This window comes from Vombatus ursinus, unplaced genomic scaffold (assembly GCF_900497805.2).
Source record: "Vombatus ursinus unplaced genomic scaffold, bare-nosed wombat genome assembly UNPS02014768.1, whole genome shotgun sequence".
NCBI classification, from domain to species: Eukaryota; Metazoa; Chordata; class Mammalia; order Diprotodontia; family Vombatidae; genus Vombatus; species Vombatus ursinus.
In genome coordinates, this window is record NW_020954546.1 from 35,766,890 (window position 1) to 35,784,646 (window position 17,757).

The 17,757-nt window shown below is 43.7% G+C and overlaps 1 protein-coding gene across 1 annotated transcript in view; it reads left to right on the plus strand.

The window, feature by feature from the left end:
- Positions 1 to 15,744, plus strand: part of LOC114043109 (Golgi phosphoprotein 3-like) — a 28,520-nt gene extending 12,776 nt beyond the window's left edge. Inside the window, exons 3-5 of the mRNA XM_027862050.1 lie at positions 10,767 to 10,898; positions 11,598 to 11,712; positions 13,560 to 15,744. Of these exons, the coding sequence (XP_027717851.1) occupies positions 10,767 to 10,898; positions 11,598 to 11,712; positions 13,560 to 13,987 (675 nt within the window). The 3' untranslated portion in view covers positions 13,988 to 15,744. The remainder of the gene's footprint in view (positions 1 to 10,766; positions 10,899 to 11,597; positions 11,713 to 13,559) is intronic.
- Positions 15,745 to 17,757: the final 2,013 nt, after the last annotated feature.

Here is a 17,757-nt window from a genome sequence, read left to right on the forward strand (position 1 = left end):
TTGAACTATCTAACAGGGTGGGTGCTTAAGTGCAGCCCTTTGACTGAATCCAGACTTCACAGACCAAATTTAGTTTGGATTCAGTCAAAGGGCCACACTTAAGGACTTAGAGGGCCACATGTGGCCTTGAGGCTGCAGGTTCCCCACCCCTGGTCTAGGAAGTACACAAATTAAAATTATTATTGTATTACTGGCTTCCCTTGGCAGCTACTACTTTTATCTGTTCCTACCTAGCCATAGTTATCCATGGAATAAAGAATGAAAGTGACAAGTGTCACCAGAAACTCTAGATGGGAAAAATACTAAGCTAAGGTCTTAATTTTTGTTCAGTAATCCGTAAACTCTGTTCCCGTTTCACTAGTAGCAGGCTAGTATAGGTTTTTCTCTTCCATAACTGTTGTCAATAATCACCATCAGGGGCAGCTAGTGGTGCAGTAGATAGAATGTTGGACCTGGAGTCAAAAAGACCTGAGTTCAGATTTGGCTGAGTGACTCTAGGCAAGTCACTTAACCTCCCATTTGTCTCCATTTCCTCAACTGTAAAATGAGGATAATAGTAGAACCTACATCCTAGGATTGTTGTGGGGGTCAAATAAGATTTTTACAAAAAGTGCTCAGTGTAGTGCCTGACACATAGTAGGTGCTGTGTAAATGCTTACTCCTTTCCTTCCTCCCACTAATACAGCATTCCTTACCTTGGCTTTCAAGGCTTTTCCATCAGATGCCTCCATCTGTCAGCCCTCATCTTACAGTACTTCCCAACATGAATCTTTTATTTCAGTTTTGTTATTCACAGAAAGCATATGTTTCGTCTGTGGCTTCTTTTTGTTCATGCCTTTACTGCCCCTTCCTGAATTTCCTTTCCTCCTTTTCTCCATCAGGTATAATCCTACAGTTCTTTTGAGGTCCAGTTCAAGTCTCAGCTCCTCCTTGAAACCTTGAGCTTCTTCTGTAATTGTTGATTTTTCTGTTCCCTAAATTTCCGTGGCCCAAGTCTGTAGCACACAGTATTGAGCTTATTTAAAGATACTTGTATTTGTTCTCTGAGGGACTTCTGGATGGTACAATGAATAGAGTGCTGGCCCTAGAGTCAGGAGGACCTGAGTTCAAATCCAGCCTCAGATACTTACTAGCTGTGTGTCCCTGTGCAAGTCACTTAACCCTGTTTGCCTAAGTTCCTCATCTGCAAAGTGAGCTGTCAAAGGACATGGCAAACGGCTCCAGTGTCTTTTCTAAGAAAACCCCAAATGGAGTCACGGAGAGTCAGACATGACTGAAAAAATGACCTACCAACAACAAAGTCGTTCTCTGGTTGTGTCTTAATTATTAAATTGTAAATTCCTTGAGGGAACGCTCCACGGCTCCTACTTTGTTTTTATCGCCCCTGTTCTAGTAATGGCACACAGGCTCAAAATTTCAAAAGCAGCCGTATTCTATGCTTGCTCCAATTGAAAGTAATAATATGGCTTGCCCATTGAGCAACTGATCAATAATGGAATTACCATGATACCACATGAAGTAGTGGATATTTTGTTTGCTAGAGAAGAACCTGACCTGAAGTGATTAGTATTTCTGTTTTCAGGCATGGCTTCAAAATGTGAACGGCCTCCACCATATGAAAGTGTTAGGGGCATGTTGTGGCTATTGATACAGCAAAAGAGACTGAGCAGGAATGGTAAGACAGGTAGGAGGGAAGACCAAGAGAACAGTGTCATCAGAATGAATCCACGTGTAAAGTACTGTGCTAAGCCCTAGGGAGACAAATAGAAAGACTAAACAGCCCCTGCTCACAAGGTGCTTACAGTCTAACTGGGAACAGAACTTACAAACGTTACGTACAGATAAGATATACGCAGGATAAATTGGAAGTAGTCTCAAAGGGAAGGAACTGGCATTAAGGTAAACCACAAAGGGCCTTTTGCACAAGCTGGGATTTCAGCTTGAAGGAAGTCTGGAGGTGGAGACGAAAATGAACATTCCCAGTATAGGGGACGGCCCATGAAAAAACATGTTGAATGTGTTTGTAGGTGCTAAGGAAGGAACCAGGAAAAGACTGAAAATTAGAAGGAAAGGAGGAGGGTCGATAGAGGGGCCAGTCTGCTTGGAAAGACATGAGAAAATGGCACATGTAGAGGCATTGACCTTGGCCAGGAGAAGAACCAGTTCATCAGTATCCTGGGGGTGGGGAGAATAGCAGAGTAACCCTGGGTTGGAACTCGACCTGGTGTGAGTAGCAGCGGGTCAGTGAGTAAGGGTTTCAAGAGTAGCACATAATGTAGAGGTGAACTGGATAAAAGGTTCTGGAATGAGAAGGCAAGGGAATAGAGTCAGAGCAGGGATGATGGCCCATGCAACACTGAAGGGCCCAGAGATTAGGGAGATGAGTTGGTTTAAGTCCCTTCCACTAAGGCATTGACCCAAAGAACTGCCCGGGTGGAGCTGGAGAAGACTCAAGGACGACAGATAGCTGCTACAAGTGCTTTAAAGGCATCCTGTGGAAAACGATCGTTCTGCTTGTCCCTGGAGGGCCAAACTAGTAGAAACGAGTGGAAGTCGAGACTGGATGTCAAGAAAAATGCCCCAGTGTAGTGGAGGCGAGAGCTCTGGACTTGGGGTCAGGAGGTCTGTAGGCGGAGTCCTGCCTCGGACATTTCCTTGCTGTGTGATGCTGCACAAGGCAGTTCATCTCTGGGGTTGGCCTCAAGGGCCTGTGAGGGCCCTTCCAACTCCAAATCTGTGATCACACGATGATTAGAACTTGTTGAAAGTAGAAACCGTTCCTGCAGGAGAAAGCGGCTCCCCCTTTTTAGAAGTCTTCAAGCAAAGGCAGGATGACTTGTTGTCCCTTGGGCCAACTTTCAAATATGACTTGTGCTGCATGGCCACAGGTGTCTTCCAGCTCTGAAATTCTGTGAGTGAACTGAGATTGTATATATGTGTAACGTTACAGAACTTTAAACGCCCTCTGTATATGTTAGCAATTACCTCTTATCGTTAGCCTGTGAGGGTATGTTCTGAGGGCAGAAATACAAGATACACTTATCTGAAAAAAAAAATCTCTCCAATATCCTCTAAATGATAGCTTTTTGAGTGAAAGAGAATAGAATTTCATTTGTTTTCCTCAGCCTTTACATATGAAAACACAAGGACTGGCTTAACTCACAGGAATCACTCATACTTTGCTAGTTATTGGCTTTGGAAGTTCACTCTTGGGAATTATTATGACCAGGCCAGAGGATGAAGCAGAAGATTTGTTTTCCATTCTTCAGGATAATAGGAGAATAAAGGAAAGAATCAGTCATTCTCTTTTGAATTATCATGGATTTAATCGGACAAGTATTTTCATGTTCCAGTGCTTGATGCAATCAGGACAGTGTCATCTGCAGATAGAAACAATTGGAGAACTCCACCATTGCCAAATCTTTCTTTGTATTTTCTCTCCGATGAGGCCACCATAGTGCAGGCCCTCATCACTTCATGCCTGGATTATTGCAGTATGTGAGGTGCGGAGAGGATCTGGCTGCCCCAGGTCTCTCCCCACTCCAATCCATCCTCCAGTCACTAAAGTGATTTTCCTAAATAGTTAGCACAGGGAAAATCACGTGTCATTTCTTTCTTTCCCCCCGCCACTTCAACCAACTCTGATGGCTCCCTGTAGCCTCCAAGATCAAATACCAAATTCTCTGTTGAGCCATCAGAGACCTTTATAACCTTGCCCCCTCCTACCCTTTTAGTCTTCTTACTCCTTACTCTCCAACACGTACTCTTTGATCCAGTGACACTGGCCTCCTGGCTGTTCTATGGCTCTAAGCATTTTCTCTGGCTAGCCCCCATACCTGGAATGCTCTCCTCCATTTCCACTGCTGACTTCCTTGTCTTCCTTTAAGGCCTAACTTAAGTCCCACCTTCTACTGGCAGCTTTCCCCAACCCCTCTTAATCTTCATGCCTTCTTTCTGTTAATTATTTCCCATTTATCCTATTTATAACTTGCTTTGTATATATTTGTTTGCATGTTATTTCCTCATTTGATTTTAAACTCCTTGAGGGCAAGGACTGTCTTTTGCCTCTTTGTATCCCTGGCACTCAGCGCAGGGCCTGGCACATGGTAGACAATAAATGTTTAATTGATTGATTGATCTTTATTCCTACAGTGCTGTGTACTCCAGTTGCTTTGCCTGCATCCGTGACAGAGGGAATCCCCCCTCCGATTTCCAGCTCTCCACTGCTGACCTACCTGATTTCTCAGTGATGAATATAATTCTTACCCAGTCATTCCCTCCCCATCCCAGCAATTCTGAATCCCTAGCTGGCATTATTTAAACTCTGTTCGCCACCCCTTTGGCCCTTCCTCCCCCACCCCATAGTTCACTGTAGAACTTGCCGCTTTATGCTTTCAGAATGCCTGTTCCATACCTGGCTTTCTTCTGAAACCTTTTCCTTCCTCATTCCTTCCATCTTCTTGTTCTGAGATCTGTCTCCATCCTGATGATAGCTTCCCTGGCCACCTTTCCAGCACTCATTGCACTTTCACTCACGTACAGTGTCACCCCACCCCCAGATCACTAGTTGTGTGTGTTTGCGGTGGGGGGGAGTTGGAATACTCTCCGGTTTAAGGTGACAGCTTGCCTTTTACCTGTGGAACGGGCCTAGAAAGGTTCCTCCTTCCTAAGCGGGCAAAGGCAAGGCAACTAACTCCTGGTTCATCAGCAGCTCACACATTCTCCACCACCTTCTCCTTCATTCTTCCTCAGCAGTACACAGAGATGGTCATTGATGTTGTCATTACACACAAATGTTCCACTTCTATGTTGATGAATTATGAAATTTTCCTATCTGATCACAATCTCATGTCAATTCCACCCCTCCTTCAGCCTTGCAACCTCTAACCGTGTTCTTTGCCTTCTCCTCCAGTCCCAACGTGCAGTCCTTTCCCAGGCTACAACCCTTGCACTGACTACACTCTCTTCCCTTCCCCATCTTGACAATTTTAAGTATTTGTTAAAATCTAATTGATTGTAAGTGCCTTCTGTGTGCCAGGCAATGGGCTAGATGCTGGAGATACAAAAGCCTGGCGAAAAAAAAAATGCTTTTTACCTCTGTACCTGTTTGCTTTGGCCTTAATGGACCGCTTGTTGGCACTAAGATTTCCTCAATTAATAAATGCTGTTGTTTTGACCCTGAATCTGGATTTATAAGCCACCAAGACTAATGGTGTGATAGGGATTTCAGTCATTCCATCATGAAATCATCCACTGAACTTGAACAATTTCTAATATTAGTATTTTCTTAATTACCTCATCAGGCCAATGTTCTTTATCCTCAAGTATCTGTGATGGACCCTTGAGAAATAGCTGCCAGCTCTGTGTGCAGGTTAGGATAAGTTGGATAGGATGAGTTTGGATAGACAAAGAGGGGTAGACAAGAAGAGATCTGGGGGAAGCTCCAAAGCACTTATATTTGTCTGCTCCTTCAATAGAACAGATTGGGGAAAAATACCATATTTTTCAAAAAGTGCTGTTTGATGTAATTTTATGAATTAAAATTAGTTACATTTTTTTCAATATTCTTTTTTATCTTTAGGGGGTTGATTCCTTCTTTGAAAATTAAACCAAGTTTCAAGTCAAAATTTTAGAAGCTATTTTTAGTTTATGCTTTCAAGATTTTTTTCTTCTAGCTTTAATTCTATTTGCCCTGAGCAGGAAACTTTTCAATCCTTGACCTTCATAGAATTGTTTTAAGGTATGTCTTCAAGGATGCTTAGCCTAGGGAAGGGCACTATGTGTACATAGATGGGTGGAAATTCAGGCGAGATTATTCTGGTGGAAGGTTATGGAAATTTCCTGACCTAACATATAACCCTCTTCATACTTTCCATCTTGGTCACTCCACTCCTCAGAATATTGCTGTTTAGCCTGTTTGGTTTTACAGACAAGAAAGTCCCTGAAGTTTTTTGAGCAAGTGAGTTTCATGATCAAAATACCATTTTAGATTAATGTACCTGTCTCTATAAAAGCAGAATTTACAAATAGGAGAGATTATAGTCCCTGAAGTCCTGCTGTTGAGGTTTTAGGGGTGCTGGGACCTCAAAATATTGAGAGCAAGAGACCTGAGTCTTGCCCGAATAAATTCAACCCAAGCCTTCTTTCAGCCAAAGACAAGGTTTATTAAAGATCTACCATATTGACCAGACTTTTAAAGAATCTGAGCATTCGTGAGCTATTGGCCAGATTTTAAGAATCTGAGCACCTTAATAGAGACATGATGGACTTTATGTACAGAAAGGGTGTGGGAGGGATCTAGAAGCAGCCAAGTAATTTAGGGTGACTGTGAGGAGGGATCTAGGGAAGATCTTGATGAGAGTGACTGGGAGGTAGAATGGGGTCTAGATAGGATCAAAGGGGTTGGGGGGGGGCAACGGGAGGTGAGAGACAGTGGAGTGCCAGGCTAGGTTAGAAAGGCCAGTTGATAGGATTATAGCCTCAGGCGAAAGCTAGATTTCTTTGACCAAGTGGGAGACTTCAAAGAGAGTCCAAGGTAGGGTTTTCTAGGGCCTGTAGAGAATGAGCCAGTGTTTGCTGCGAGGGTGCATCCACTAAATTTTACTGAAAACAGTGTTGGCGATGAGAAGGTCATGAGATGCACAAGTCTTCAATAGTAAGTGACCATTGCTGTTGCTGTTTTCAACTCCACTCCTTCCTAGAATTCCCTGCCAAGTCTGGTAGTCTGAGCCTACTCTAGCAGTAAAGTCACCCAGAATTATAAGCTTGTCCTCCTTTTATTTTATGGAGAACTCACACAGGCCAGGTGTTCACATGGTGGTCAGAAGAAGATACGAGGACACTCTCAAGGTCTCTCTTAAGAACTTTGGAATTGATTGTGTGACATGGGAGACACTGGCAAAGGACCGCTCAAAAGGTGCTGTGTTCTGTGAGCAAAGCAGAATTGAAATAGCTCAAGAGAAATGCAAGATACGCAAACTTAGAGAATCCACCCCAAAGGTTCACACAGACTCTTTGTGTCTGACCTGTGGTAGAACATTCCCAGCTCATTGGTCTGAAACTTGACCCTGGCATAGTGATGTCAGGCTACTAACCAGATTCAAATCTTTAATATACCCTCCAAAATCAGTGTGCTCCACAGCTTCAGTTGCTTCCTGTGATGGTGCAAAGAAATTCTCCTGATCCTGATCTTATAAGCCGTTCTGGCTTATAGGAAGTGGACAAAGTACCTAAAGCACCCGCCTCTCCTATTCTTCCCAGCCCTCCATCTCAGATCTTTTCTAACCCTAACTCTCTTAGCCTAAGTCCCACTTAACACTGACAGGTCAGCAGCAGTCTTTACAAACGTCATCTGGCCTCCCCGAGCTCCTGGAGCTTCCTAAGGTCCAGTCTGCTCACTTACCTGCCATTGAGCCACACCATCCCTTTTTTGTGATGTGTTTTGCTGGCACAGGCTTTGGGGCAGGGTTAACTAAGGTACTGCACAGCCGTAAAAAGCAGTGGTCCTTTCTCACTAGGGTCCTTCTGACTGCTTATATACATGGATTATAGAGATATGATAGATTGGATGTGTTACATTCACAAGGGAATCACAGGAAGAGCCCTTTGGAGATCCAGTCCTTAAGCCTTCGCTTTTGCTTCTAAGTATTATTTACCCAGATTGTGTCGGTATTCTCTTGTCCTGAGACATCACCAGGGAAGGCAGTACCACCGCCTCACTCACACCTGTTGCCACCTTGAACCCCTCTGTTTTTACTTGTCCATTCTTATTCTCCTCATGCTCCTGCACAGTCCTAAAGGAAGGTATTTTTCTGGGGTTTTATATGTTTTGTGAGGACGAAGTGGGAAAGAACGCTTTTCAAGGAAGTCCACGCCTTACATCCTGGTTTCTGTTGCTCCTTTATTGACACTGTTGAAATCTTTGACCTCACCAAAATTAAAACCAAAGCTGAGGAGTGAGTTGGAAAGAAGAAACCCCTGGAAGAAACTTTTCTAAATACTTACCTTCGATTTGAAGTGTTTATACACACCTAGTAGGAATGTGCTGGGCCACCGAGGCCTCTGATATGCATATACATTTTATTGCCTCTTCAGTCTGTCTTCTTGTTCAGGAATGGGTTATGCTTTATCTGAACCAGCAGGGAAAATGAATAAGCTCCAGTGTTTATATGAAAAGAATAGATGTAGTTGTTTCCATGTGCCCTGCACAGCAGGTGCGGTTCAGTGGCAGATAAGCCAGCACACTAGACCTCAGGAAGCTTTGGGGAGGCCAGGTGGAGTTTGTAAAGGCTTCTGCTAACCTGCTTTAGGAACTTGGGCAGAAGCATTGGGGTTAGAAAAGATCTGAGATAGGAGCAGCTAAGTGGTACAGTGGATAGAGCACTTGCCTTGGAGTCAGGAGGACTTGAGTTCAAATCTGGCCTCAAACATTTGACACTTACTAGCTGTGTGACCCTGGGCAAGTCACTTAACCCCATTGCCTCATCCAAAAAATGCAAAAAAACAAAAAACTGAGATGAAGGGCTTGGAGGAAAAGGAAAGGTGGGTGCTATAAGCACTTTGTCCACTTCCTATAAGCCTGCAGTAGATGACTCGGGAGAACTCATTTGCACTGTCACAGGAAGCAACTGATGCTGTGGATCACACTGATTTTGGAGGGTATGGTTAAAGATTAGATTCTGATTAGCAGGATGCCAGAAGCAATAATCTGTCCTACTTGTAAATTCCTCTGCTCTTATAGAGATAGGCACATTAATCTAAAATGGTGTTCTGACCATGAAACTCACTGTTCAAAAAAACTTCAGGGACTCTCTTATCTGTAAAATCAAAATCCATAGTCTGGTATTCATGACCCTCTATGACCTGGCTCAGACTTATCCACCACCTCTAATAGTACCGTCCCCAAAACACCCCCGCCTCTAAACATGCCTTGTTCTTTAATGCTCCTCCCTTTTTGTTCACACTATTCCCTCACAGCTTAGGATGCTTGCCCTAGTTTTCTCTCCCTAGCCTAAATGTAGCTCAGTCTGCCTCTTTGTTCAGATTTCCTGGAGTATTCCACAGTAAAAGAGATCAGTCCCTTAGAACTCCTAAGGTGCACTGTCAGTACCATTTATATCTCTATCAATCATGTACTGCCTTGTGATAGCTCTTTTTTTGTTCTCCTTTATATATGCTCTCAACTAGATTAAAAATTCCTTATGCACAGAAGTTTATGCCTCTCTGTTCCCTAGCACTGTGTATTTGTTGCACTTAATGGTCATCGGTTGGTTGAACTGTCTGAGAGCTAGATGGTTTGTGGTTTACTCTTCCTGTCTAATCTGTATTCTCCCTTAAACTTTGAAATTGTCACAGGAGCAGCTTATAGAGAGCTCAAAGGTGCCTTTCTACAACTGTAACTTAAACTTTTGGGTTAGCATTGAATCACAGACTCCTAACTTTGGGAGGTAACGTCAGACACCATCTGGTCCGGCTCCTACTTGAACAGAAATCAGCACATACACACGCACGTGCCTGACAAAGCGGCCATCTGATCAGATAGACTTTGCTTGAAGCAGACTTTGCTTTGAGGGAATGGAGACCCACCACCTCCCAGACTAGACCATTTCTTGTTGTTCAGTTGTTTTTCAGTCATGTCTAACTCATTGCAACACCATGGACCATACTGTCTGTGGGGTTTTCTTGGTCAAGATACTGGAGTGGTTTGCCACTTCCTTCTCTAGTAGATTAAGGCAAACAAGGTTTAGTGACCTGCCCAGGGTCATACAACTAATAAATGTCTGAGGCCATTGAACTCGGATCTTCCTGATTCCAGGACCAGCAGCACTCCATCCATTGAGACCATCTGGATGCCCCATTTCTCCTCTGGGATTATTTGATTGGTTGGGAAGTTTTTCCTTATATCAAAACTAAATCTGTCTCTCAGCAGTTACCAAACTTTGGACATTGTGTAGGTTCTTTTCTAGAAAGAGAGACTGATAAGCTGTTTATCAATTGCTAGTGGAACCATATTATTTGGTCTTTTCTGGAAGAGTCACAAAGACTCAGGAAGCTGTTGGTTTTCCTGTGCCTAACTTTGTTTTGTGTCCACACCCTCACAGGCTTACTTCTGGCAGGATCTTCGAGGCCATCTATTCCAACCCCCCTCATTTTACACACGAGGAAACTGAGGCTCAGAGTTCAGTGACTGGCTCAGGGTCCCTTAGGACCCTGGGTTCAAGGTTAAGTGATTTGCCCAGGGTCACACAGCTAGTAAGTGTCAAGTGTCTGAGGCTGGATTTGAGCATAGCTCCACAAAATTTCCTTGAGATACCTAGAATTTAATACATACTACTATAAGTCAGAAAATGAATATTTTTTTTTGCTTGTTTGTCTCTGTGTATTGCATCCATTCACCCATCATCACAGGGTCCCTTAGGACCCTTACTATAGGCCTATAGTAAATGACAGAAGCCAGATTTGAACCCAGATCTTCTCTCTCCAAATAGTGTGCTGACTGCTAGAGAAGAGAGACAGAGAAAGGAGACGCTGTCCCCTTATGCCATGAAGGTCCAAAGCTGGTCCTAGCTCCTGCCTGGGAAAGTTTACAGTCTGTTAGGAGACAGAGAACACAGAGATAACAGAGAAAGCCAGGCACCAGCTGTACAGGTCGTTGTCCATGTTGATAGGGCATTGGTATGTGCCTTGATGTCCTCAGAGTTGCCTGTGACAAGCCCGAGTCCTCACACCACACTTTTCTCCCTGCCTCCTCCTTTCCCTTTACCTAGGGTTATACGTCCTTCTGGAATGACTGCATTTCTTCTGGGCTTCGAGGAGGCATCCTGATAGAATTGGCCATGCGAGGCCGGATCCATCTGGAACCCCCGACCATACGAAAGAAGAGGCTACTTGACAGAAAGGTAACCCCATAACCTCTCTTCACACCACGGCCCCCCCTCCGTTAGTAGAGGAAAACTGGGTGAAATTGGAGTGTGGTCTGTCCCTCCCACGAACCCCCTGACACCTCCAAGCAAGGAGCGAGGCCTAGGGGAGGGGAAAGAAGCAGGCACGTGGTTGCCTATCCAGTTTTTTCCTTCCTTTCTACTGGATGAACATGGAGAGTGTGCCCAGTGCTCTTATCTTGTCTCCTCACAAACCCTTCCCTCCTGCAGCCAGGCCTGTCTCCTCATCGCCTCTGGGAAACTGTGGTCTCATTGGTCACTAATGATTACCAAATCCATTGACCTTTTCTTAGCTCTGAAACCAAATTCCTCATCGTCTTCCCGGACTAGATCCCCTTTTCTATGTCTGTGGATCAGTCTCAAAAACTTGGCGTTCTCTTTGAATCCACCCTCCCGCCTGTCCCCTACATCCACCGCCAATCCTTTCGGTCCTTCCTTGAAATCGCTTTTCTTATTGTCGTGTAACTTTTGGGGGTCTGTGCTCGAAGTCTTCATTCAGTTGTAAACACCCAAGGGCAGAGAACATGCAATATATCTTTATCTCCTATAGCATCGACATAACGTTATGAATATAATAGTTTCTTAATAACTATTTGTTGAATACTTTTGAACGAATAAATACATACCCCTTGTTCCTTTCCTCTTCTTCCCTAAAAGGTGTTGCTAAAGTCAGATAGTCCGACTGGCGATGTCTTACTGGATGAAACACTCAAGCACATCAAGGCCACAGAACCGGCAGAAACGGTTCAAACATGGATAGAGCTGCTCACTGGTAAAAGAATTCAGAATGTCTCTTATCTCCGCTTTTCAGCGGCCAAGACATGGTCCTGAAGCAGAAATTCAGATATGTTGTTTATGAGAGAATAAGAACTTGGTTTAGAATGCATCCAGTTAATATAATAATAATAAAAGTTAACATTATATGTCACTTACTAGGTGCCAGGCACAGTGCCAAGTGCTTTACAAATATTGTCTCATTTAATATTCACAGCAACCTTGGAAGATAAATGGCATTATTATTCTCATTTTACAGATGAGGAAACTGAAGTAGACATAGAGGTTAAGTGATAGCCCTTTGTCCCCGGTGCCTCCTAGCAGCCTAATGCCAGAGATGCCAGCCCTGGCCACCCGATTGTGGCTGTCCTCTCCCCTCCCCCTCTTGTTTCTGGTGCCTTCTTGAGGCTTCTCAAGTCTTCAAGACGATTTGGATAGCAGGGTGATGGTTAGAGGGGAGGGGAGGGGGTATATAGCACGACAGGGGTCATACTACCCTTCTGGGGAATGATGATACCCCAAACAAGAGAGTTTATCCTCAACTTCAGGAAGATATAGCATGATGTGTTTATGGTGTTGGAAGCATGCTGCCTGCTCCCTAGGCAGCAAAGATATAAAAGTCAATAAAGACTGGGGAACCTTGTTGAGAGAGGCAAGGAAGAACAGTCTGATGGCTCCCTGAGGGCCCCTGGGGTGTCCCCTTGGTGGGACTGCGAGGTAGGGGAAAAGACAGAAGACTGGCCACCACACAGACGCGTTGGGTAGTGTGAATCTAAAAGAATAAAAACCCTTCTTGTAATTGGTAGCAGCAAGAAGGCAGCCTGAGCTACCCCAGGTTCCTTTACTGCTATGCGTGGAAAGTGTTGTGATTCTTTTAAATTCAGACAGCAAAGAGCACAAGCCTGGGACAAGTATTATTTTCTTATTGAAGAAGTCCCTAATCTGGAATAAGATTACCAAAGGATACAAGCTTATCAAGAGGGTGTGATAAATATTTGGCAAATAACCATATTAGCCTATACAAATTCATCTGTTTTATTTCTTTTGTGCTTATGGTAAATTAAGAATTTATTTCCTTTCATGTTGAATAGAGGGTTCATAAATCCAAGGAGTACAGAGCTCGAAAAGACTGGGAACCTCTGCCTGAGAGGTCCCAGACCACAGGGCCACTGCCTGGGAACTGTTGGCCACAGTCTTACGTGTGTCTCTTCATCTGTCTCCCAGCCCCCCTGGTGGCAACCCAAGTAGCAGTGAGATTTTTCCTCCTCTCCCCCTTCAGCAGAGTGCTTGTCTCTCCTCCTCTTTGGCTCAGGCCAGTGGCCATTTCACCTCTTCCCTGCCATCGTGGGAGGGACGGGGATAGGCAGTGTGCTTCTCCACACTGTCCCTACTAGAGATGAATGCACACCCCCTTTTTTATTGGTCCTTCTAACTGTTGTCCATCCTCCACTCTTGCTCACTGCACAAAGAACTCTACCATGCAGATTGTCTTAATGTTTGGAAAAGTCTCAAGAAGGTGCCAGAAACACTGTAGGTGTGTGTGGGGGGTGGGTCACAAGCTTATAGTTGGATTCCCTCTGTCACTGCAAAGCCTTTGTTCTTTCTCTCTCTCTCTCTCTCTCTTTTTTTTTTTTTTTTTTTTTTGTGAGGCAATCAGGGTTAAGTGATTTGCCCAGGGTCACACAGCTAGTAAGTGTCAAGTGTCTGAGGCTGGATTTGAGCATAGCTCCACAAAATTTCCTTGAGACACCTAGAATTTAATACATACTACTGTAAGTCAGAAAATGAATATTTTTTTTTGCTTGTTTGTCTCTGTGTATTGCATCTATTCACCCATCATCACAGGTGAAACATGGAATCCCTTCAAGCTGCAGTACCAGCTGAGGAATGTGCGAGAACGGATTGCCAAAAACCTGGTAGAGAAGGGTATCCTGACCACTGAGAAGCAAAACTTCCTGCTCTTTGACATGACCACCCACCCAGTGACCAACACAACAGAGAAACAGCGGCTGGTCAGAAAGCTTCAGGAGAGCGTTCTGGAGCGATGGGTGAATGACCCCCAGCGCATGGACCGCAGAACCCTGGCACTCCTGGTACTGGCCCACTCCTCAGATGTGCTGGAAAGTGTCTTCTCCACCCTGGCAGATGACAGATACGACGTAGCCATGAATAGAGCCAAGGACCTGGTAGAGCTTGACCCCGAGGTGGAAGGAACAAAGCACAGCGCCACGGAGATGATCTGGGCCGTGTTGGCAGCCTTCAATAAATCCTAAAGCCGGCAGGCGGGTTCCTCCTTTCCCCCTGCTGCTGCTGCTGACCACCAGAAGCCACATCACTCCATCCGTGGGATGAGGTGTTTAGGAGTTGGTTGATTTTCATCTATTTTTTCCTTCTCTTGGACCAAATTCTTGGTGAGTAAGCGAGCAACCTCAGGGCATTGCCACAGGCCTTGACATGATAAATGAAGACTTGCCACTTTTCCCAACACTTCTTAGCCCGCGGAGGAGAAGTTGGGGCTCAGCGCCCTGCTCTCCTTTTTTTTTGGCTCGCCCCCATGGCTTACGCAGATGTGACCAAGGTGGGGTCTGGATGCTTCGGCCACAGTGTCAGGCAGAAGTAGCAGAGCAAGCTCTTCATTTTTCTAAAAAATTTGTCCCATCTTAAATATATAGCTCACTCAAGTCCTTTGTCTCTTGGACTCTCTCAGTGTACTGTAGTTTATTAAAGCAGCATCCTCCTTGGGTGAAGGGCAGAAATCTAAACCAGTTTTTGAAGCACTTGAGATGTGGTATTTGTACATCCCTGTCATGCCAGCGTTCCCCCCCCACCATCTTTCCATTTCTAGCTTAAAGCATGTCTAAAGCCTGCCAGCCTGGTCATAAATATTTAGAGATGAGAGATAAATTTTCAGACTCCCTCCTATTCCACTCTTCCCCTGGTCAGAAAACCAATTTAAAAATTTATCTCTTAACTACCTCCTGTATGCATTGCAGCATTGGAAGCTGTGATAGGGAAGGAACAAAATTCCTACAGTACCACAAGATTATTTTGGTTTCCTCCTCCCTCCTGTGCCCTCCAGTCCTTTTCATATATTTATTTTGGCTTCAGCCAGTGAATCTGGAACTGAAATTGCTCTTGGAGTTCAGAGTAAGTATCTAAGCTCTAGGTCTTTACTCCATCAGGCTTCCTGACCAGAGGTGAGGAGTCCCCAAACTCCATTTTATTGTTAAGGTTATGAGCCCCCTCCAGATCACTCATCTTCAAACCTCCTCCGTGTAATTTGTAACAGAAAGGTCTCCCGTTTTCGACTCTGTAGAAGAGGCAGGAAGAACATTTATTGAGGGCGCCTCTTGGGGATTATGTATCTTAAGAAAGGAAATTTAGTATTAGAAACCAGGAATGAGTTCAGCTAATGTTAGAAATTGAGCCATCCCTGCACACCCCTCCATACCCCTCCAATAAGCACTGCCTCTTGACTATGGCTAAAACACAGTCTGTCAAAGCCCAGGCCTCCTGGTAGTTCTGGAATGGACCTCTCCAGAGGGTTGTCATGCATGTTCAAAAGTAAGTGGATGTTTCAGCATAATCTCTTTCCTTCTCCCTAACTTGGCCACAGTAAGCACAAATATTACCAAATTAACATGTCTTAGTTTTCCCTTAATGACCTTTTGATGACTAGAAGCAAATTATTGGTGATAATTATGAAACTAGGCAGAATTCCAGATTTGCTTTTCTTGAGATAGAAGCCAAATCCCTCATAACCCTCTTTGGCTTTGCTGTACTTGCAATTTGAACAATTCATATGCATGAAAACCAGGTTGTCCTGTGGAAAGCATCAGTTTAAATGGTGCTAGAGGTCGTGTTAGTGTGGTTCTTTTCGGTCTTTGGTCAGTCATTATTTTTAATACTTCTCTCTCGAAAAGACAGGGAGAGGCCAGGTATGAATCTGCATTGTGTATACTGCCAGTCAGCTTCCCTATACTTGCATATGGCCATCATCTTTGTTCAATAAAGTTTGTATTCTTGGCTGTCTTGTCTCTTGAGTACAATTTTATAGTGTCTAGAGCTCTGACTGGAGGTTGGGGTCCTCTGTGAACGACTCCAGGAATGGCTGACCTCCCTCCTCACTCCATGTTATCAGTCTGTATTGTTTCATTAGGCAGTTCAGCATTTCAGGAGGCTAAGATCTCATCGATGTGGCTATTCCCTTAATTAACTCTTCTAACAGCTTAGTTGCTGTAGCTGAAATCACTACTAACAGAGATAGGCTGGTTCTGGGAAGACAAGTATTCAAAGCTTTTCCACTTTGGCAGGATCTCTCAATCAGAGCTATATTCTTTTGGCAAAGCCTTCAAGACCCCAGGGTCACCGCCAGGCATTTTTCAGTCAGTGTTGCTTCATTATGTGTGGAAAATCTGAGGTACGCAAAATTTTAGAATTGTGATATGTTATATATAGACATGTTAAGGCAAAAATCCAAACACCAACTAACGTGGACCTTCACCAGAGGAATCTTTGTGATATCAGCATTTAACAGAAAGGTCACGGGAAGAACATAGTAATAATAGTAATATTATGGAAACTAGGAGGATTATTCTCATTCTAATGATTAATATGTCTGCTGGAATTAACCTTATGACTTTAATTTTATTTACTAGGAGGCTAAATCTCAGACTTAAACACAGCAGACATTCTAAATAACAACAAAGCTAATAATTGTAATGATTATCCTTATAACTAGCTTGTTTTTCTTCCTTTGTTCTAATGCCTATAGCAGAAAATAACAATTAGAAATTTTGTTAATTAGGGTCCTGTTTATATTTATGTGGCCATCTGTAATTTAGCCATTTGTTTGAACAAAGTTTTTTTCTCTTGGGGTCATCTGTAGCGATCCATAAGTAATATTTCACAGATATTTGAATTTTAGATATCTTAAATTCCTAGAAAAAGACCTTGATGGTTATCACCAACACAGTCTTGAATTAAAGAAATTATCCTTTAACAATGCAGTTAATTAATGTATATATAATTTGTTCTTTCCCTTTGTAGACCTTGTCACCTGATCATGGCCACCCCTCCCTCTCTCCCTTCCCCCCCACTCCACATAACTTTTTTTTTCCTTTTTGGTGAGGCATTCAGGGTTAAGTGACTTGCCCGGGGTCACACAGCTAGTATTTGTCAAGTGTCTGAGGCCGAATTTGAACTCAGATCCTCCTGACTCCAAAGCCAGAGCTCTATCCACTGTGCCACCTACCTGCCCCTACACATAACTTTTAAGAGTGAATATTTCACTTCCTAGAGAAAAAAAAAATCACAGAAACACACCTTTTAATGTCTACCCATAGTTTATTCAGCTTTCTTCTAGTGGAGTTCTGTGTCTTTCTGACTTTGTCTCATTTGTGTGCAACTGTATCTTTGTGTATGAGTATCTCACACTTTTAGTATGATCAAAGTTTTGAGTTGTATTCCCAGTTCCTCCCCCCAAGGCCTTCTTTTTTTCCTCAGTAGGTGCCAGATTGCCCAAGCAGCCTGGAAGGAGACAGCATTGGCTGCTGCTTCTTGGTGACTGGTTAGTGGGGTGGCGGGGGAACTGTTTTTCCCAAAAAGGAGCAAAGGTCTCAGTAACATATGTAGGGGTCCTAGCCAGACACAGACAGGGCCTCCTCCTTCCAGAAAAGAAACCTTCTTGTCATGGTCCAATACACCTAGTACATTTTTTTCCACACCAATAAATTAATGGGAGGGAAGTTCAAATTGAGTAAATCAAGTGCCTTTCAGAATTGTTCTCCATATTATACATGTAAACAATAAATCTGTTTTATTTCTTAATCCAGCTAAAAGGAATTGTTAGCTGTGTTTTCCTGGCATTATACTCACTTTGAAGGGTTAGCTGGAGGTCTAGAAGGCTCCTCTAGGGCTTTCTGACAGCTAGTTAGAAGACAAAATAAAGGTTGATTTTTCTTACATGTCGCATTTCAATATAGTTTAGTTTGATTTTCTATTCCCCTATATCTGAAAATAGGCACGGGCTTTAGGAGGTACC